Source organism: Lampetra planeri, chromosome 30, assembly GCF_965212315.1.
Source record: "Lampetra planeri chromosome 30, kcLamPlan1.2.h2, whole genome shotgun sequence".
NCBI classification, from domain to species: domain Eukaryota; kingdom Metazoa; phylum Chordata; class Hyperoartia; order Petromyzontiformes; family Petromyzontidae; genus Lampetra; species Lampetra planeri.
Genome location: NC_136136.1, coordinates 4,519,950 through 4,541,850, shown reverse-complemented (window position 1 = coordinate 4,541,850; position 21,901 = coordinate 4,519,950). Strand labels below are relative to the sequence as shown.

The window sequence follows — 21,901 nt, the reverse complement described above, 5'->3', positions numbered from 1 at the left end:
GCCTCGCAAACGAAACAGCCCCCTGACCAATGGCAGCGACGGGAGAGGAATAATTAACGCGGTTGCCCCTGGCTACGGGGGAGACGTCAGCACTGGGGCTGCCAATCAAAGGAATGACTTCACAAGTTCCCCCCCACCCACCCCCACCCAGCAGTTTCGTGGCTTCGCGTGCCCCGGGTGGCCGTGGGAGAAGCCCTTTCAGACAACGACGACGCGGTCGTGTTGGTGGTGGTGGCAGTGGTGGCTTAGGGCAAAGTGATCGGGAGAGTATTTGTAAGTTAATTTCAACCCCCCCCTTGACCTCTCAAACAAAACAAGATATTTTTCTTGTACACGTATGTAAAGTTGATTCTTGTTTTGAGTTTTTATTTTAACCGGTGGGGAGGGTGAAAAAGATTTGCGTGGTGCTTGGGGCTTTTTTTTTAGTTGAAAAAGAAATAAAACCAAGAAGACAAAGTCCGGAGTTTGGTCGTCACACGAGGTGAGTGGAGTGTGGGCATTTAAATCCCCCCACACACAGAGCAAAGTGGCCACTTTGAACAACAAAATATCAAGACAGAGATTGTGCTTAAAGTGGGATATGTTCGTGATGGGTTTCATGAGACTTGAGTGTTTGGGCATTGGTTCAATTGAGGATACCCTGGTTGTACTGTACTTCTGTGCCTCTCCTGCCCCCCCCCCCTCCTCTTTTTTCGAACTCGCACTGACCAGCGTGGTGAAGTATGGTCAAATAAACCCCAACACGATTGACAAAATGAGGGTTGTTTCGCGAATGTTGAAAGACTTTTGAATGAACTGTCACGATTCCTGGAGTCGTGGTCGGATTCAGAAATGGATCGGGTGTTTGTGTCTCGTGTTTTTTCGTCTTCCCCCCCACGTCCCGTCTCGTTTGTAATGTGTCATGTTGAATCTCTTATTGCTTTGTCCCGTGTGCACAGTTTCTGTTCGACCCATTCGCCTAGCTGATGCGCACTCGCAAATCATTGGCGTGTCGTAATAACGTGGTTTTTTAAATCGATTTCTCGGGCACGATTCTGCACTAAGGAGCGTGAGCCAGAGAATTGATCTTCAATCGATTAATCGTTAAACGACAACACGTTTGCGTAACTCTTTGAACGCGTTGGAGTGTAACGATGGGAATCGGTTGTTCAAGTGCAAGGAGTGAGAATGGATGGTATAGCGGCCACTGGAATGAATTAATCGTGCAATGGACAGATCACGGCTGATTATTATACAATTAATTGTGTATGTGTTTTAACGGGCGATGTTTAAAAAAAAGTTACAAACGTGACAATCTGCTTGTGTATTCCCACTATCCCCAATTGCTCCTCTCTTAAAGGGACACCTACGACAACATACTGCTGCTGATCCACTTCAATTACGAGAGACGAAATGTCTCGCATTGAAACATCGACTTGTGCTTAGCGTTCTAATCCATTGCATGAATAATAATAATCATTCACAGCCCCTTTGAAGGGTGGTGACGAGGGTAGCTAGGTAGTGTGTTGTACAATGTCAACGTATCCTCGGAGATAAACAAGCTTTCAAAAGTAATGCGCAGCAGCAATGGTCCCTTTATTAACCCGGGGTAGCCTCGCTGAGTCTCAACACCCATCTGCTCAGGAGGGACCTGGTGCATTGGTTGGGGATGTTTGGCCTTGAATGACATTGTTCGTGAGACTGTGGCTTCGCACACACGACACTCGGAAAACCTCCGCACAGATGGGTGCAAGGATCCAAGTTAGAATGGCGTGCGTTGAATCCACCGCCGTTGCTGTACCGCCCACCGTGAAATCGCCGCGTATCAACAAGTCCCCGTGAGTAGGTGGAGCAAAAATCCATCGGTTAATCGATTTTTTTTATCGATGTGGTGAGTTGAGATTAGTGTTTTCGAATCTCGTGCATCGCCATCTATATGGCCGTTGTGTTGGTCGCACGTAAATGGCTTCACGTGATGCCCCTTTCAGCCACTGGAGGCGCTGCATTCGCGATGTTAAAGTATCGATTAACGAATCGGATCGATTTATGTGGGTCTCTTTCACAGACGTGAAGTCACCGCGAGTGTCGTAGGGAGGCGATTTCGACGTGAAATTATATTATTATTGGTTGATTAGTCGAATACATTAGATGTCTGTGCTCACGATACACGCACAGAATTGTGCTCGTGAGAAATCTAACATCGATTTACGAAGTTCTAAGCAGATGTTACATTTCAGTTAAGGGAGCGAAACAAAACTGGACAAACGAGACAGAAAATAGACTTAATGCAGGTGAGACGGCGAAATTGGCACTAAAAGTCGATTGTTAAATCGAATCGTGACTTCCTCATGTGACGAGGGAGGTGAATCTCCATGGTTTACAGAGTGCGGTTTCCAACTCTTATAATCCCACTCCGTATCTCTCTGGCCCCTCTTGATCTCCTATGAAGAAGAAGCTGTTGCCCGAAACGTTGCCTATTGTATGTTTTCCTTATTAAGGCCACAGTTATTGACGGGATGTGTTGAGCGTATATGCCAGAAGGTGGTCAAGTCGTGGGCTAACGATTCATAAGGTCTTAACAAACCGATGGATCGTGAGACAAACTCATGTACGTGACCCACACAGCCACTAGAGGCGCTAGCATTCTCAACAATCTTTGTTTTAGATTTGAAGCTTTCGTGACGGCAAGGATTCATACTTTTTGTTTTTTTCGGTAAAGTCACGTAGGTAAAACAATCAATAAAATTAATAAAATACGTTTAGTTTTCATTTATTTTATTTTATTGATTGTTTTACCTACGTGACTTTACCGAAAAAACCTAAGAGTTTCACCTTAGTTTTATTTTTGAAGTCAATTAATCGAGACATTGAATTTCCACTGCCCATCGATGGTTGGAATCGTTAACGTGTGTATCGGCTGTCCTGAAAGTCAACATTTTGATTTGCTTAGTTGAGTTAAATTGTGTGGCCACATAAATTCGACATGCGCTCAAATAAGAGGGTGGGACTGCCGATCAAGTAATCGATTTAATTAGATTCCAACTTTTACGTTATGTATATGGTGAATCCGTACATGGGAGTATCGATTATATACAATTACCATATACTGCATTTCCTGTAATTTTAACGTGGATTGAATCGAATCGATTAAATCCACGTGGATTTGGAATCATTGCATGCTTGTTGAGGCAGTCTGCCATATAGAAACATTATTTGTGGTTTATTTTTTTTATCATTTGGTGACCCGGGTGAGTCAAGCCAATATAGAGACTAACCCTAGTCTCTTGAGTTCTCACCTGGTTACACACACACACAAAAACTACTTTCAACTTAAAAATCGAATCCGTTGTTGGATACATTCTTAAAGTAAACTTGAGTTATACAGTATTATGGGGCTTTTATTTTGTCATTTTTATTGTACCAGGTAAGGCCCACTAGGCTCTATATATCTCTTTTTCAGAAGCGACCTGGCCACAAATGATAGCCCAATTAAGTGGCATATCATGTGGAAATCTACAGCAGCTGAACCCAGCCCCCCGACCCAAAAAAAAAAAACGCCAAGCGACCAGCAATAAACAGCGTCAAAATTGTATCCATGGAGATAAGAGTGAACGCGTTTCTCAAATTTAGCGAGGCTCTTAAAAACGTGGGGATGGAGACGATGGGAGGAGGGGAATTCCAAAGTGTAGCAGGAGAGGTAAGGAGCAGAAAAGAAGTGAGCGGCAGTAAATGGTGAGCGGGTGAGTCAGTAGGTAGGTGGTGGAGTGGCTGAGTCAGTGTTGTGTTGTTGCTATGTGGTGGTTGAACACAATATGGATGAGACGACACTGGTAGACTCGATTCCTCAACAACGATGGAATGGTGTAACAATAGTTGGAATATTTGCGATTTGTGTACACTTATGTTGCATTTCACATTAACCGGCGTGTTGGCTGAACTGTTGATTAAAACCAATCTAGATCGATTAAAACAATTAAGTCGTTTCTTCAATCGAATTGTGAGCATGGAATCGTTGAGCGGGATTGATGGCAATCCACTGCTGGATGAATGGCTCCACGGCGTGTCGGTCATTGAGTTTGATTGATCTTAACTTCACCACGCCGGTCAGTGTGAGTAGAAGGGTGGGGGTGGAGCTCTGAGTCCGGTTCTGATATCACACGCCACTGATGCTAGCCGTAGCCGGGAATCAATCGAACGTGGCCGATTATTCGTAGTCATGAATTATATTATTAAAAGTGTTTGCAAGTTTGAGAATACATAATTTCCAAGATGTTTTCATCTTTATTACGCACGATCTTCCCCGAGACAATAGTCGTCGTCGTGGATAATGTAATAAATGCAAAGTAATACGCCAGGAGACACAGTTCTTACGCATTATCTCTCTGAATAAATCTTATCTCGTTCATAATTATTCTTCCGGAAGACATCTTCTTGCCCATCTTTAAGCAGCAGCAGCAGCGTGTTCAGACTCATCTTCTGGCATGCACGGTACCGTATTCTCCCCATTAAAGCCCCACCACACATTTTGTTTAAATACCCCCAAGACGATTTGGGGACATGCGTCTTACTTTCAGGTGCGTCGCTAGTCGGGTACATACGGTAATTAAAAACAACTAGTGCGCTCATCGGCAACCGTTCATACCTCAATTTCAATACTGTTATTAATCAATTTATATTTTAAATGCAATCATCGGACTCCTATGGTTGTATCGTGAGAATGTGGCCATTTCCCCCACGCGTCGCCTTCGTGTCCGTGTTAAGGCCACGCAAAAGTGCTGTTGTCGAATGTTGAGTTTTGCTGTTGTTGTTAATTGCGCCGATGCAGTGTCGCCAAGATAAGTCGGTAAAATAAGAGGAGGAGGCGAGACGTTTCGGCTGTGTACGTGACGCGCAGTGGGAACCGCGATGGCGCTTTACGTAACGTGGCGGCTCGCAAGATCCGGCAACTGGAATCACCCACCAAGTGGACCGGAGTCAGAAGATGTATTTCTCTCTCGCATTTTGCTGCATTCCACTTATTAATTTTTTTTCCTTTTCCGTCGATGGTATTCGCGAAGTGTTTTTATTTTGACGGTTTATTTTATTGTTTAGCCGCCTTATTCTCAGGATAACCCAAGTGTCTTGTTTGATCCCATCTTTATGTGCTTTTTCTCACGTTTAACCGTCGTGACGGCATTTACAAACAAAAACAAGAGAGACACAAAGAAACGCCGCAGTCACCTTTTAAAACACGACACCAGACTCAGTTTGTCGTCTTTGATTCAATAAACATCGTAATATTTAAAATACCGCACAGGGCAAATGAACGCCGTGCGTTATTTTGTCTCAACTCCGTTTGCTCCATTCCGCATTTTGTCTTGCGCAGCGTGGCGAGTCTGAGTGACGCCGCTTTCCCGGAATGGCATGGATGGGGGTGGGTAGTTGATGGTGGTTTGTTGCTGGTTAGTTGATGGTTGGCTTGGTGATTTTGTGGTGACGGTAGTGATGTTGATGATTTCGGTGGTGGTGGTGGTGGTAGTGGCTGTGGTGGTGGTGGTTTTGGTAGTGGTGGTGGTTATGATGAGCTGATGATGGCGGTGGCTCTGTTGGTAATAATAGTGAAGTGATGGCTGGGGCATGTGATCATAATTGTGGTGGTGGTGTTGATGGTCGTGAGACAGTCATTAGCCCTGTTGGTTATAGCCAGGGTATTACTCAGATGTTCAATCCCATCTCTGAACCCATGGGGTATCACTAAACATCTCTCAATTCGCCAAACAAGCTAGAATACTGTATCGTAGGCGAGATGGCCTCTGGCTTGCCACGAAAAAAATTCGTTTTATGTAAGAAATGGCAAGAAACTCTGGGCAGGCAAAAGTCGGTCACTGCATTCTAAAAAAAAATTTAGTCCCATGAATTTTCTGGACCATAGTTTCATAACGACGTCTGTTTAAGCAGGCGAGACCCTGAACTGGTTTCTACTTTTTAGGTCCTCATCAGCAGGGTTAGGCTCTGTTCGATCCATTTTTTTGTCAGAAGCTATAGGAAGGAGACAACCGTTTAGAGTTGTATCTTTCGACAAGATTTAAACATTAAATGTTAACATTCCACAATTGCGCAAGCATTCACATGAATACCAGATTGGCCCAGGTGGATTACGAAATTTCCAGTTAAACTTTAGAAAGTAATTTTAGATATTTTTTACTAGATAATCGAATATCTTTCTCTTGATTGGTTTGGGTTTTCGATCGAATTCCTTCACAATTTACTGTTATGCAAGTTTTGTACGTGAAGTATGTAGGCCAAATCTCTGCAGTCGGTTGCGTTATAGAATGATGACACTTCTCCGTTACACACGGGCAGACGTATTTCCCGTTTTAGTCAGGCTTTTTTGTTTGTTAGCGAGCACCTATAATTATCAGCTTAGCCGTCAACTTAAACGTTAGGGCTGTAAGAGCGCCTGGATGAATCTGACTCTTAAGAGTTGGCATTCGCGGGAGATGCATAGAATCGCGTGTGCACGTGTGTGTTTGTGTGTGGGTTTTTGTCGACGTATGCATATGATATGCGAATGTTGCACATCGAGAAAACGAGACGCGAGAAAGGGAAAATAATAATCGAGAAGTGTTACAAATCATGAGTGAGTGGGGAGAGAATAATCGAGTTCTGAGTCGAATCTCAGCCCCGAATCTTCCGGTGAATCGTTCTCACCCGCAGAATGTTCACGCGCACAACACGTGGAGGCAACGCTACCCTCACCACCCCTCCACTCACCACCCCATCACTCACCACCCCATCACTCCCCACCCCTCCACTCACCACCCCTCCACTCACCACCCCTCCACTCACCACCCCATCACTCACCACCCCTCTGCTCACCACCCCATCACTCACCACCCCTCCACTCCCCACCCCTCCACTCACCACCCCTCCACTCACCACCCCCCACTCACCACCCCTCCACTCACCACCCCATCACTCACCACCCCTCCACTCACCACCCCATCACTCACCACCCCATCACTCACCACCCCTCCACTCACCACCCCGTCACTCACCACCCCTCCACTCACCACCCCATCACTCACCACCCCATCACTCACCACCCCTCCACTCACCACCCCGTCACTCACCACCCCGTCACTCACCACCCCGTCACTCACCACCCCTCCGCTCACCACCCCATCACTCACCACCCCTCCACTCCCCACCCCTCCACTCACCACCCCATCACTCACCACCCCATCACTCACCACCCCTCCACTCACCACCCCTCCACTCACCACCCCATCACTCACCACCCCATCACTCACCACCCCATCACTCCCCACCCCTCCACTCACCACCCCTCCACTCACCACCCCTCCACTCACCACCCCCCACTCACCACCCCTCCACTCACCACCCCATCACTCACCACCCCTCCACTCACCACCCCATCACTCACCACCCCATCACTCACCACCCCTCCACTCACCACCCCTCCACTCACCACCCCGTCACTCACCACCCCGTCACTCACCACCCCATCACTCACCACCCCTCCACTCACCACCCCTCTACTCACCACCCCATCACTCACCAACTCACCCTCTTCTCACCACCTCCTTCCTTTACCCATCACCCCCTCCCGCACCACCCCCACCCTCCCTTAACTCACCACCCACACCATTATCTCACTACCAACACCCTCCCTCACTGCCTCCATCCACCCTTAACTCACTACCTACAACTCACGACCTACAACTCACTACTTAAACCTTCCCGCTGCCTACCGCCACCACCCTAAACTCACCACCACCGCCCTTCCTCGACTCACCACCCCACCCCTATCCACGTCTCGGCATCCCTCCCCTTCCCTCCCCATCTCTCCCCTCTCCTTCCCTTCCCACCCACCCCACCCCACGCTGTTTTCGACGACTCCCGCTTTGTGCGTGGTGGGGCACGTGGTGGGTGTCGCGCTGGGTACGGCCTGTCCTCGCTTGGGGACAGAAAATAGCCTCGCCTGGCAGTGGCGAGGGAGACCCAGGGGGTGAAGTATGGCCCACGGGACACGTGAGCAGGGGGGGGGGTGGTGGTTGTTCGTCGCTCGCGGCGATGAGTGGAGGCCGCGAGCCACGAAAGCGCTCACCACCACCACCTCTTCCTCGCCTCGTCTGCGCCGTTCTGCGAGAAACTGCCCCGCGTTGCTGTGCAAAGTGGTAACGCGGCATTTAAACCTCATGGCAGCACCCCGGCTCTCGCATAATGTCCGCGATGCAGTCATCTTTAGTCTCTGTTGATGGTGGGCGATGCGGCCATCGACTCATCTGGACGAGCTGTACACGATGCACCACCAGTATGGTTAAGTACAAACGTTCAGGGTTTCGGCGCAATCGCCCTCGCTGCGTTTCTACATCGCGGAGTGTGGCACCGATTTCGGATTGATTGGTTACCCCAGTCGCCGAGTTAAGTACAACCCCTGGGGAAAAAAATAGTGTCCCAGAGATCAAATATTTAGTTGTCTCGGCCGTTTTGTATTTGGAACCCCGGGGTACCGCCATCAGGATCGATTGATCAAGGGGCAAAATGTTGGATTAAAAAGCTCCCAGCACTGACGGTGCTAACCTGCACTCCAAACACGAAACATCAATCCACTGCTGGATGAACGTCGCCTCAAGGCTGTCGTTGCCATGTGCCTGTGGTATAATAACCCACCTTAGGGACCTTCACACGGGCTGGTCTCATCACTCCATCTCCTCGGCCGGTGTCCCTCCTGAAATGGTGATCCTGTGACCCGGTGAAGCTTTACTCGTGGTGATGTCACCGCATCATGAGCCAGGGTCTATCGACTGCTGCATGAAGAGCACAGAGCTACTGTGCCACAGCCCGTATCGGCCCTGCACATGCATTTACATCGCTCCTTAATACAGCAAAGCCACTGAAACGCAAGACTTTTCCAGGAGAGATGTTTGGCCAAATTCTACGAATGTTTTTTTTTACTGGAGTACCCAGCGAAAACGCATCACACACAGACACAAAAGAGTTAACCATCAGAGCTCCGCACATATGCATTTGTGAATTCATTGTACTGTCATTTTGCGACTGGGTCAGCATCTCAACGGTAGTGCTGCTCTCAGGGATGTTATCTCTCCATCCTTTCGGCTGCCATTCCATTGCCAGTCTTCGTCAACAACGCCTCCTTGCACGTGAATAGGCCAGTCACGGTGTTTAAGTGGAAACAAGGTGAAAAGTGCACACACGGAAGCGTCCGGAGAGAGGTGTTCCCAGGAGATTCAGAAAGAGGAACCACGTGGATGATAGGGGACATTGGCAGATTTTTGGGGACATCCCCGTTGACTTGTGGTGTTCGGTAAGGGGCACGTCTCTATCGAAGTGGAGTGGCGGCCAAAGGACGCGCACAACGGAGATGGAGTCGTGAAATCGGCTCGGTGGATCGGTTACATCGTCGGACCGCGAGAGGGGTGGTCGATGGGCGCGTGGAGGCGTCAAAAAAGCACCACGACTGCAGTGCTAACCCGCGCCGCAAACACCCATCAACAGCCATGAGCAATCCACTGCTGGATGAAGGCCCATCGGTCATCATCTCTTCATTATCCTCAATTAAAACAACGCTTTACGCGATCGTGTATGCGGCACTGATTCATCACAAAATGCGCCAGTGGGATTGAGGAATTAGCGCCCGATATTTATTTAAAAACGCAAGCCCTGCTGTAAAGGCAATCGATGACCAGTGGGGGTTGGGTTGGTGCAGCAGCGCCTATGTGTGTGTGTATGTGCTCGCTAACAGCACTTGCCCCTAGAGCCTGTTAAGGCTATACAGGGAACCTTTGTCTGTGGGGAGCGGTAGCACAGTGGCCAGCTGCGCTACGAACCCGGCGACTCGAGTTCGATTCCCGCTCATGGCCAACACCAGTGACGATTATCTGAACCGGCCCTGGGCTTCCCCTAGGTCGACTCGGCCTAAAATGAGTACCTTGGCGTGGTGCGTAAACATCGCCACTGGGGAGACAAAGGCGGCCGGGCGTGGTGCTGGTGACCCGTGTGTGTCGTGACGACATTCATAGGCGTTTGCGAACAGCGCTTGAGCCAACAGTCTGTTGAGGCTATAGCGGGCGGTCTTTGTCTTCGTGCCGTTTGTGTGTGAGAGTCTGTGTGTCTTTGTCCGAGCAGCCTTAAATTAGTACCTGGTGCGATGTGTAACCATCGGTACTGGGGGGGGAGAGACAAAGGTGGCCCGGAGTGGTGCTGGATGCAACACCCCTTTTGGTGTTGCATCCAGCCATTGTTAGGGGCTTATGAATAGCACATGCCCCAACAGCCTGTGCAGGCTACACGGGGTGTCTTTGTGTGTGCAATGAGTTATTTATTGCGTGTGGGTCCCATCATCCAGGGGCGACTGAAAGCAGCTCTGTTTTTGTGCAAGCTGCAGTCTGCGTCCTGTTTTTGTGAAATTTGTTTTGAAGCTAAAAGGGGGGAGAGTCATGATGATGGTATCAGTTCGTGCTGATATGCGTGCCGAGTGGATGGTTGCATCGTCGGACCGCCAGAGAGACGGCGATGTAACTTGCACACACACACCCACGCACAAAAACAGGCTTGGGGAGGCCTCCATCCAGCGGTGGATTGATATTGGCCGATGATAGAGCCTTTCAGCGGGGATGGAATCAGAACGGAAGGTGGTGTCGCATCCAAAGCAGCGGGTGAATGGAATTTTTGTTATCTTTTAACTTGGCCCCAAAAAAAAATAGCTCGTCTCAATTCGTGTTTGACAAACATCTTTTTAAACATTTAGCCGATTTCACTCTTTTACTGATTAAATGTTTTGTTGATTTGGTCGTATTGCACCACCACCCCGCCCCTTCGCATCATCAGCTGTTGAGCATGGAGCAAATGATTCCAGCACCGCCTCTTGCATTTCTGTCGCGTCACTGAAATTTATATATTTTAAAAGACGCACAAGGCATTTTCCCTACCGTATTTAATTAACGCACTTCATTCATTTCTCTGGAGAGGCAATGCCGGGTGTATTTGTTGTTATTTTGCACAGAAGGGAGGAGTGGAGGAGGGGGGGGTACCTGCTGAGAGAGAGGCTCTTCGCTAACGGGCACGGCTCACGCGTGTAATATCGCAAACGGTGTGAAACCCGTCGTCCTGAGTAATGAATTCCTGAAATATGACTTGGGCCAATCTGCCCGGCTTGCCCCCCCCCCCACCTACCCCCATCCCCGTAAGTCGATAGCCCACCACTCAACGTGGGCTGCAACTCCGTTCTGCGCGCGCATCCGTCACGGGGAGGAGGCGCATCGCCCGTTGCGCATTTCGCCGCGCGCCAGGGGCTGCGTTTTTTTTTCCGGTGCTGCTGCTGCTGCTCCTGCTGCTGCTCTTGCTGCTGCTGCTGCGATGGGGAGCGCAGGTGCGCGGTTGCGTGGATCGCTAAAGTCCGTCTCGTTTTTTGTGGGAAATTGTTTTAACGGGAAAGCATTAAAACAACCGCGTCTTGCGGTGCGCACTGGATCTTGGGATCGGAAGGGGGGGAGGCAAGGAGCTGGGTGGTTGGGGGGGGAGCGGTTGGTTGGAGGGGGGGGGGCGTATTACACATTAGGGGGTTTACGGCCAAATGAAAAACTCGGCCAACCCATAAACCCGATACAGTAGCGTCAACCGCACGCTCGCTGGTAATAACGCCGTCCGCCACGATCGCTGCAGCAACCCCCGCGGCACGGCCATCGATCACGGGGCCCATCGTGACCCCCCCCTCACCCCCCGCGCTGCCCGTCGGCCCTAGCTCCTCGCCGCGCAGTGATCGCAACGCTCCGCCGTGTTGCAAAGCACCGTCTTCGATGATAAGTCACGATCCCGATACTTTCTTCCTCCTCCTGCTGCTTTTTCTCTCTGATCCCGCACCTGATTAATTAGCACGGTTTGCTACATACGGTGCTAAAGATACAAACATACTAAAGAAACTCAACTATTTTACCAGATTGGCCCACTTAACTATATATTGACCTGGCCACAAAATGATAGTTCAACGAAGTGGATTACCACGTGGAAATTGATAGCAGCAGCCAAATACTCTGAACGCACATTTCTAAAATGTGGAGGGAAAAACTGGAGGACCCGGAGAAAAAAAAAACCACGCGAACGCAGTGAGAGAGACACCCACACTCCAAATATACAGGCGTCAGGCTTGGGATTGAACCCATGACCTCCTGCATACCAGGCGAACCATGCAACATCTCGGCACCGGGGCGTACATCCTCTGCCCGTGCCCTGAAGAAGGGAAATGTTAATTCTAGATTTGAAGCTTTCATGACTGCAAGGATTCATACTCTTAGTTCTTTCGGTAAAGTCACGTAGGTAAAAAATGAAATTAAAATTAATAAAAATATATATTTTTTATTTTTTTACCTACGTGACTTTACCGAAAGAACTAAGAGTAAGGGAAATGTTAGTTTGGTGTGTGCGTCATATCCAGGGCTGGATCGGCCAGCATACACCGACGAGTTGTAGGCGATCTCGCAGTACAGCGGGCGCCCCAGCGGCGACTTGCTTAGCTTTAACGGCTGCGTTTTTTCGGATCGTGCCGTGCATTGTTCGGCACGACGTCCGACGTTTTTCGCTCCGCGCGCCGGGAGCTCGTCCACGAACCGAACCCACGAATCTCTTCTGAAGTGGGGCGAGACGTCGGGACGCCCGCGTCGCGATCGAAGAGCTACGCAGCAACAACAGCAACAAACAACAACATTGTCATGGCAGCAATGTGCTCCGCAAAATAAATAAACATTGCCCAGAAGGTCGGCCTGTTACGAACGCGGCTCTCGACGCCAGCGCAGCCATCGCGATGTCGCCGACTCCGCGGAGGCTGCGGCACGGGCGAGGTGGCGGCAATGTCAGACGACGTTCGCTCAGTCGGGAGGAATGAATGGAATTGCATTGACGGCGGCTGCTGCTGCCGCCCGCGCTGTAGATGTTCAAGTTAAACCCACAACGCGCTATTCGGCGGGCCGTGTTAACGATGGCGTGCCGCGCGCACGCGATAGAACGAACATCAATCGATCACGGGGGGGGGGGGTGGGGGGAGTCGCCATTCGTGCAAATACGTCCGCAGAAATGATCGCATCTGCCGACGTTTCGTTGAGGCTCGTGGAGCGAACACAAAACTCGATGCGAAAAACACAATACAGTATGGTTGAAAATGAGAAGGAAAAAAATGGGATTGCGACCCTGGATCGCGACGATTCATAGAATCGCTGGGGAAGGGGGCGGACGAATGCCTCATCTCCTCGTGCCTCGACCTTTTGGGCTGTTGGGGCACGCCCGGTTTCCTTCACCGGGTATCTCCTTGCAGTGCTCTCTCTGTCCGCTTCTCTACGTGCGCACCGTACGTAGCCAACCGTGCTAACCGGAGGCGCTTTCTCTCTCTCTCTCTGTCCGTCGCCGCGTCTTTTTCGAAGCGAGATCGCCATTAATCTGCGCGCGCCGGTCCCCCCTGGGTTTGGCCGCGCTCTCACCGTAGCTTGAGACACAGCGAGGGTTGTCGTTTGACAAAGCCTCAGCGGGGCGGGTCTCAGGACGACGGCCAGTTGGCTGCGATGCAACTCGCTTCCTCCTCCTCCGCCCTGCGCTCGCGAGCGCCTTTCGGCCCCGCCTGCTCGACACGTTGCATAAACAGCTTTAGCGAGTTATTTAATTAATTTTTTTCTTTTCTCTCCCTCCTCCTCCTCCCCGCTATCGATGGGACGCGTGCAATAAGCCACCAACACCAGGCGTGTTTACGGGGAGGGGGAGGGGGGAGCCGGGCTTGATTTATTGAATTTTATTTCGTGCGTACGAGGCGGGTTTATTAAGATGCATTACGGGGCGTTTACGAGGTGGCTCGCCCTCGTGATGCCACGTGGTGTGCACTGCACCGCGTCCCGAGCGCACGCGAGTCGCCTTCATTTCAATCGTCAAAAAGCCGCGAGGTGCGAGGGGTGGCTGGGTTTGCTCAGGAGGACGGAGTGGGACTCGGAGCCACAGCACGGCCGAGAACCCCGGGGTTCGAATTTGTGTTCTGCGGCCTTCGTTATTAAAACAGGGTTCTCTCAAGCGCGGCGAGGTGATCGCCTCGACCAAATCGCCAATGGCTGCACACACACGCACACACAAAATATAACCGTGAAATGCGGTTGTGCACTTAATTGGGATAAATTCCAGCTCTGAGAATTCCAAAAACATCATCGGTTTGTCCGTCGTGCGATGAAACATTTGCGCCGTAGCAGGGCACGTGCGCGAAAGTCCAACTCCCCAAGTCTGCACCCTAAATAAACGTAACTTGGAGGAGTCTCTGGTCTGTTATCAAACACGGAGGATGCGATGCTCTATGACGTCGCTGAATATATCCTCCGTCCCACGAAACTACGCTGATATGCCAATCTCAATGAAACAAAAGACAAAGATCCTCCGCATAGCCTACACAGGCTGTTGGGGAAAGTGCTCTTAGCAAGCACCTAATGAAGGCCGGAACGGTATACGATAAAAACACACGCGCACGCTCGTACACACAAACAATGGCCAACCAACACGAATCTGTTTCCGTTGCAGCTGCGGCGGCCTGCGGCAAGTCACCATGGGTAAAGGAGTGAAGCGGAAGCTGAGCGCCGACGAGGACGGCTTCCCGGGCGTTGCCGGGGGCGAAGACGGCGACGCCGGCGCCGCCGAGCGGCTGTGCCCGGGCGGCGGCGGCGCCAGCAGCGGTGCCGGCGGCGTCGTCGTCGACGGCGGCCGCCGCGGCGGCCCGGGCTACACGCAGCGCCGTCAGCGCGTGCTCGACGCGTCGCTCCGCAAGATGCACGCCGGGCAGGCCCTCCGCGACCCCAGCCTGCGCCGCTCCGTCCTCGTCGCCAACACCGTGCGGCGCATCCAGACCGAGATGTGCGGCGAGGAGGAACGCGCCGCGGCCGCAGCGGCCGCCGTGGCCGCGGCGGCTGCCATGGCCGCGGCGTTCGCGTGCCCCGGGGACGTCGACCGCGAGCCGACGCCCGCCCCGGGCTGCGCCGTCTGCCACGACTACGGCGGGTCGGAGGGCGGCCCGGACTACGAGCGGCTCGCCAAGCTCGGCGCCGTGGAGCAGCGGCTGCTGCAGGGCGGCCTCGAGAGCATCTCGTGCGCGCTCACCTCGGCGCTCAAGGACCTCGTGTTCGGCGACGGCGACGGCTCGGGGACGAGCGGCGGAGGAGGTCCCGTCGGCGTGGGGCCGGCGGCGGCGGGCGTCTGCGTGGGCGGCAACGGCGGCGTCCCGCGGGGCTGGCCGGCGACGGGCGGGTGCGACTGGCACGAGCTGGACTCAGTGTTCAGCGGGCTGGAGATCGCGGTGGGCCCCGCGGCGCGCCTGCTCGCCGACCTGGAGGTTGAGCTGGACGATCACTTTGCGGACATCGACACGTCGATGTACGACGACGCGGACGCGGCCGACCCGTGGCCGCCGGGCCTCTCCGTGTCCCTCCTGGTGGCGCCCGGGAAGGTGCCGCCGGGCTCGCTGTCGGAAGACCTGCTCAGGAACTTGTCGCCCTGCGGCGGCGGCGGCGGCGTCGGTGGTGGCGGCGTTGGCTCGCAGCCGCTCAGAAGCTCGGACTTCAGCGAACTCGATCAAATCATGGAGGTTCTGGTGGGGTCGTGATAACGACGGAAAGACCCGCCGCCTCCCCTGAAGTTTTCTTAAACGTTATTTTGTGTTTTGACTGCACCGTGCAGATGCACGCTTTACATGACACTAAACTGAACTGCCTCACTCCTCCCGTTTTTCGAAATTAAGGCCGATTTTGTGCCTTGGCCAACTCGGTCATGAATGTTGGAAATGGATTTTTTTTTTTATATTTATAGTATTTATTGAAATCAAGCACAAACTTCGACATCAAGCAAAGATAATTCTGAAATAAATAACGGTTTTCCATTGCAGGTATTTACACAGGACGTTGCGTTATCCGTATTTTCCGATGTGCCTAACAGCAAGATGAACTGCAATAGACTGGCTCCTCAAAACAGGACAAAACTGTCGAGCAAAACAGATGTTTTATCCCAAAAAAAAAACCGAGTATACTTTTTGTAAACTTCGGACGTTCAAACGTGTGGGTCCGTCTCCCTCCCCCCACGTGGGGGGGGGGGGGTGGGAAAATAGAAAATGACAACGTTTGCTTAAATACACGGAAAACAGTACTTCCATTTTTATTGAACTATTGTGGCGTTCTGTCGTCTTTTGAAACTTGTTGTTTGTGGCGTGCAGTTGGCAGCACAGAGTCGTACGTTCGCCATAACTTTTTTGCAGTGTCTCTGTTTCAATGTTTTCTGAAGATGATTTCCCCCCACCCCTTTAACATCTTAATCGATAAGCAAAACCTTGTGGTGTGTGTGCGTGTTAGCATTAAGACATTACGAACATGTGAGCCCAAGGAGAGTAATGAACTCTTGATGGTGATTTTTTTTTATTCTCGGGGCGAACGTGTCGATCTTATGATTATTATTATTTTAAATGTGTATAATCTAGTCCACGTCTTTGCTGGAGTTAGGTGAAAGAGCGAGGCGTGTAAGAATTGAAAGTCGATTGCAGGCTCGTGGGTATGATTGCTGGTGTGAAATTAATTGTACATTTTATACAAAATTTGCACAGGAATTCTATACTTTTTCTATATAAATATTCTAAAGATGACTTTTATATTTGGAATGCATGCTTTATTTTAAGAGAGATATTGTATTTATGTGTCTGTGGTGTGGCCCACACGAAGGAAGAGTCATCGTGAAGCCGTGAACTCTGTGCGGATGAAGCCCTCCGATGGCAAACTGGCCCCAGCGCATGCCAAATACACTGTGTATCTGCACAGGTAATTTGCATTGCAATGTAATGCATCGTCCCAATGATCTGATCCTGCCCCTAGCTCCCAATCCAATCACGGATTACTTTCAAAATCACACTCACTCCCTTCAAGATTCTCCATGGACTCACCCCTGCCTATTATCCCCTCTCATCTCACTCTACTCCCCTCCACACACTCTCCTAACTCTCCCCCTCATCTCGACTCCCCTCCACGCACTCTCCTACCTCTCCCCCCTCATCACTACTCCCCTCCACGCACTCTCCTACCTCCCCTCCCCTTTTATTTTACTCTATGCACTCTTCTCTCCAGAAACAGGCCTTTTGTGTCGAATCCCCTTTGCTCAGCGAGAGGTCACCTCTTCTCCTCTGCTGCACCCTGAGGCTGGAACTCCTTGCCCCCCCCCCAGCCATCCGTACTGTCGACTCCCCCCTGCCGCTGTTCAAGTCCAGGCTAAAAAGAAAAGTCTTCCTATTCTCCTCTGCCTATTACTGAGGACTGCCTCTCGTCAGAAAGTACAACAGCCCCACTCTTCCTGCGCAGCATCACGGAGATGCCTTCTCATTTAGCCACCGCCGCACGAATCCAAATTGCGTTGCGCTCATCGCCAGGGAACGCCGCCGAGTTCACGGAGACGCGATGGCCTTGCTCGCGTCGCTCGCAGCTTCCGTGTGACGACGACGTCACCACCGCCCAACGTTCTGTTCAGTGTTTGCAAGGGAAAGCCGCGGCCGCAACACTCGTCAACTGTGACCATGTTCGGCCAACTTTGTGCTACGGGGAGAGGGGGTGGGGTGGAGGGGGCATTAAATCCGGGAAGGCCAATTTAAAAGAGCTGCGTTAAGAAAGTGGATTGCTTCCCCCCCCCCCACCCCCGTGTCAAATGTAACAATTCGGCAGGTGAATCCTTACATCGCTTAGGGCTTAAGTTCTCACCGAATATATTCCCCGGATCACCGTATTCTAGGAGATGGCACGTGACTACTAGTAGCCGCGGCCCCACAGCGAGGGATCTGCATCAACAGTATACTGGATGTGGTGTGCCGGGTTTGCGCGGGGAAAAATGTTTCGGGCTCACCAACCCGGATGGACCTGGCTGAAATGAAACCCTGACGACCGCTCAAACCTCCCTCCCTCGTGTTTGTGGCGTCTTGTCGAGCGCTGTGGCCCCCCCCCCCGACCCCCCCCCCTCCACGTTTTGTCTGTGCCCGTGTAACTTATTGGTAATTTATTGAAACGATCAGTTCGATGTCTCTGAAAACAGGATCGCGCCGCGCACTGTTGTTTGAAATTAAGAACACGTTCAATTTTTCTCGTTGTTTTTCCTCCCCCCTCGTCTTTCGCCCGAACTCCCATCATCGAGTTCCCCCCCCTCCTCTCCAAGTCCCCAGTCTGTTCACCATTCTTGTTGTAATCCCTGGGGCTATAACGCAGGACCTGTTACAGCGCCGTAGCAATGTCGTGTAAGTTCGGTTTGCGATAGACCTTTCTTCGCTTCCGAGTAAAAACGAGAGGGGTTACGACGCTGGTTCGTGCGCGTTCGGCGGGGGGGGGGGGGGGTTACGGGAAAACGCTCGAGTTGTCGTACTACAATCGCAGCTTTGCCGCATTGACGAGAAAGCCGAAACGGCATTGTCTGCATTCAGGCCCCCCCCAACTGCCGTTGGTCGTCGTCCGATCGGAGTGGGCTCCACGCGGGACTTGATTTCTCGCCGAGTATTTACCCCCGAGTTGCCCGTAGACTGGAGTAGGTTGGCGCCAGAGGTCGCAAACGGGTTTTGATTCCTTACCCGTACCCGTACCCGGCCGCACCAGGGCCGCAAACGGCTACCCGTACCCGGCCGGGTACGGGTAGCCGGGTATCGGGTAGGGTACGGGTATCGGGTACCCGGTTGCGACCTCTGGTTGGCGCGCGACCAGTGTCCACGGGCCATCGCAGGATGGTGTGTCGTGGATGCGGTGTGCCGGAGTGCAAACGTCGCTAACTCGGACGCAAAAAACCCTGGATCCACACTGTTTCGAAATTCGGTTTGGGGGGGGGGGAGCTGTTGCTTTAAAGGCTGTCTTGTTATTAGGGGGCACAGCCAGGAATCAGAATCATTTATTTATCCTGGAGGAATCCCATGAGCCATAAAGCGCTTTTTCACAGATTTGAAGTATAGGGGAGGGGGTGCATCTTGAACATTCACTTGTCAAATTTATCCCAAATGCGTGCATTTACCGGATTCGGTATCTGGGAATATCGTTTACAGTGAAAAAGCCATCAAGATTCTCCATCCAGTGTTCTCGTAATAATCTCATGTTTGGCTCAGCTGGTTGACCGTAACGATCAATTCAAGACAATTCGATGATCTGTCGTCAATCGGGGGTCGCGATTCGATTCGAGAATCGATCGTCGTCTCAACGTCCGGTGGTGGAGAGTCACGTGACCTCCATTACGTGCGTCGTGATCGACAAACGTCGCCTTTTTAATTGGGTGCATCGGGAGCTTCAGAATCGATGTCCATCGATGACTTGAAGCATCCGTTTTCGACTCTGTTTTCCAATTCTGCGGCATTTTCTCTTTCACGCGTATAACGTTACAAACCGGAAGGAGCAATGGTTCCCAGACACCAATGCGAACACCTTACAATTCCTGGCTGTGCCTCCAACTTAACTTTCCTTTCGCAAAACAACAACAACAACCAAGAACCGTCCACAGTTCACGGGCCGAGACCGAACGTTTCACTTTGCCATGACCGCCCAAGGCGACGAAACTTTAGCGGCACCAATTTCTTTATTTGCTCAATAAAAGCGATTTGTGACACAACCTTTCCGAATGAATTGGTTGTTATTTTTTTTAACCACTTTTATCGATCGTACAAAAGAAATCATTACGAGCAAAGTTTTGGCGTTCTCCTGCGGTCCTAACCTTCGCCGTGGTCCATGGACGATCGTTGAAAATGTGGGCCACTTTAATTTTTGTAATTGCCACACATCTCTCATTGAAGACAAAACCCCCCTTATCCGTTGGACCCTACTACCTACGACTCCTATGATCCGCGGGTCTTCATCGGGAAATTCCACCGTAATTCTTACGCTCGAATGTTTCCGCAGATAGCCAATCGGCGAAGTAGTCCCCATTATTTTGAGATTATTCGCAATTTTGCCCGACAGATGGGTGTAGTAACTTCCCAGATAACCAAGCGGATAACGACGCAAGATTTGCTATGTTTGTCCCCCACATCACCACAGATAGGAGTTCTGCATGAAGCTGGGTCACACGCTCCTGCGACTATGCAGAAAATTAAACTCAAACCGAATAGAACTCTGGGTCAGAGGTCAGAGAGCGGAGCAGCCACCACTGTGATACTGGATTAAGTATCTAGACTTAGGCCGCTTTTCGTTAAAACGCGGTCTTCACGTGTAGCCAGATGGTCTCGGCCCAGTCTCCAAATATCACGTTACATTTGTGCGGTTTCACAAAATTTTAAAATCTTGATTTTGCCCTTCACGCGACAAACACCAATGTCCTGGCAAATTGTGTGCAAGAAAGCTCCGCCCCATGTTGCTTTTCGGTTTAAAAGCTGCCACTTGGAAGGGTATTTCAGAATAAGTTCTGTAAACATCTCTTGCGCGGCCGTTATCGAACACACGGTGTGTGTGGGGGGTGGTGGTGGTGGTGGTCACATAGCTCGGTGAGATTTCCGAATGGATTCCTTCCGGTAGCGCAGCGTCAATTACAACTGTCGTGAGACTGAAACGTAACTTCACCCCGAGCTCTGACGTCGCTCCCGACAGCGACTCGAGTTTCAAATCGGCAGCCTCGAAACCGGGAAAGAATCGCAGCCAGCTCTTGTCCCCCCCCGGGCGACTTCGTTTGTCGGCGACTCGTTGCTTGCAACCACCGCGATGGTGGAAGCGCGTGCGTGCGACCCAGCGGGTTACTGCGTGGTGCGGTTGATGTGCAACGCTTTGGTCGCAAGGCAAACAGTTGAAATGTGTGTTGCAGGCAACCAAACCCGTCCATCGCCACCGCCACGTTTCCCCAACAACGCGTACCCTGCGGCCCTGTAGTTCAAACGTGTGGAATTGTTGCAATGTGACGCTTTCGATGGGGTGACGTTTGGAAGAATGTCAGTTTTAATTGTAGATGTTGCTATTGTAAGTTAAGATTACAAAAAAAAGAAAACATATACCGGTCAATCTATGCATTTGCTACGAGTAATTATTTTAAATCAGTGCGTTATTTATATAATTTGTTGTAATAAACTGTTCAATAAAAAAAATACTCTTACAGCTGCATCGCTTTGTTTTTATGTCCGCCAGTGTGATGACGTCGGGTTGGATGATGACATTGCAACTGCTGGTGATTGTTCATCGTGACTGAACTACTGAAGCCATGCGGACGTGAGGCTATTGACATATAAACAACTGTGTGAGGTGGTGCAGTGGTGAGCAACACCGCACCGTGAAACCGAGTTCGACTCCTGGCCACGGCAAGCATCAGTGGCGAGTGATGTCTCAACCGATCCTGGGCTTCCCCAATCACCACGGCGCCGCGGTGGCTAGGAGATGTTAACTACCTCGCCTGGTATACAGGAGGTTCGTGGGTTCGATCCCCACCCTGACATCTGCTGCTGTATATTTGCAGTTTGCGTGTCTCTCTTCCCGTGGTCGTGTGGATTCTTCTCCGGGTCCTCCGGATTTTCCCTCCACGTTTAGAAATATGCGTTTAGAGTATTTGGCTGCTGTATATTTCTACGTGATAAGCCACTTCGTTGAGCTATCATTTTTAGCCAGACCGTTTCTAAAAAAATAACTACATAGCTCAGATAAAATAAAAGTTGGTAGTTTTACCAAATCACACTGAACCAGCGTGCTGAAATGTGGTCAAACGATCTGATCCTCGTGAACGATTGCGTAGGAAGGCCTTTATCCAGCAGTGGATTGACAAAGGGGTTTTACATGATCATCTCTCAACTCGTACTTCTGTCCGCACGCTCGCTGTTAAGGATTACACGGCAAGTCCTCCCTTGACGCGTGGGGTTCACACTACAACGCGTTTTCGCGATCACGCGGGTCTTCCATTTGGGAACACTTCACATGAGGTG

The 21,901-nt window shown here is 51.1% G+C and overlaps 1 protein-coding gene and 1 long non-coding RNA gene across 3 annotated transcripts; one reads left to right on the top strand and one right to left on the bottom strand.

Annotated features, from left to right (window-relative positions):
* LOC144728816 (SERTA domain-containing protein 2-like) lies at positions 1–21,084 on the top strand. Of its 2 annotated transcripts, none has more exons than XM_078608491.1 (2): positions 1–273; positions 14,545–21,084. In XM_078608491.1, the coding sequence occupies exon 2, from the start codon at positions 14,570–14,572 to the stop codon at positions 15,617–15,619; it is 1,050 nt and encodes a 349-aa protein (XP_078464617.1). In that variant the 5' UTR covers positions 1–273; positions 14,545–14,569; the 3' UTR covers positions 15,620–21,084. The 2 variants fall into 2 exon arrangements, with proteins under 2 accessions (XP_078464617.1, XP_078464616.1); XM_078608490.1 differs by having other exon boundaries at positions 140–481.
* On the bottom strand, positions 10,923–13,867 carry LOC144728818 (uncharacterized). The gene is made up of 2 exons (XR_013587570.1): positions 13,473–13,867; positions 10,923–12,673 (listed from the first exon to the last, which is right to left on the bottom strand). It is a non-coding gene; the product is annotated as an uncharacterized LOC144728818 (long non-coding RNA).
* Positions 21,085–21,901: the final 817 nt, after the last annotated feature.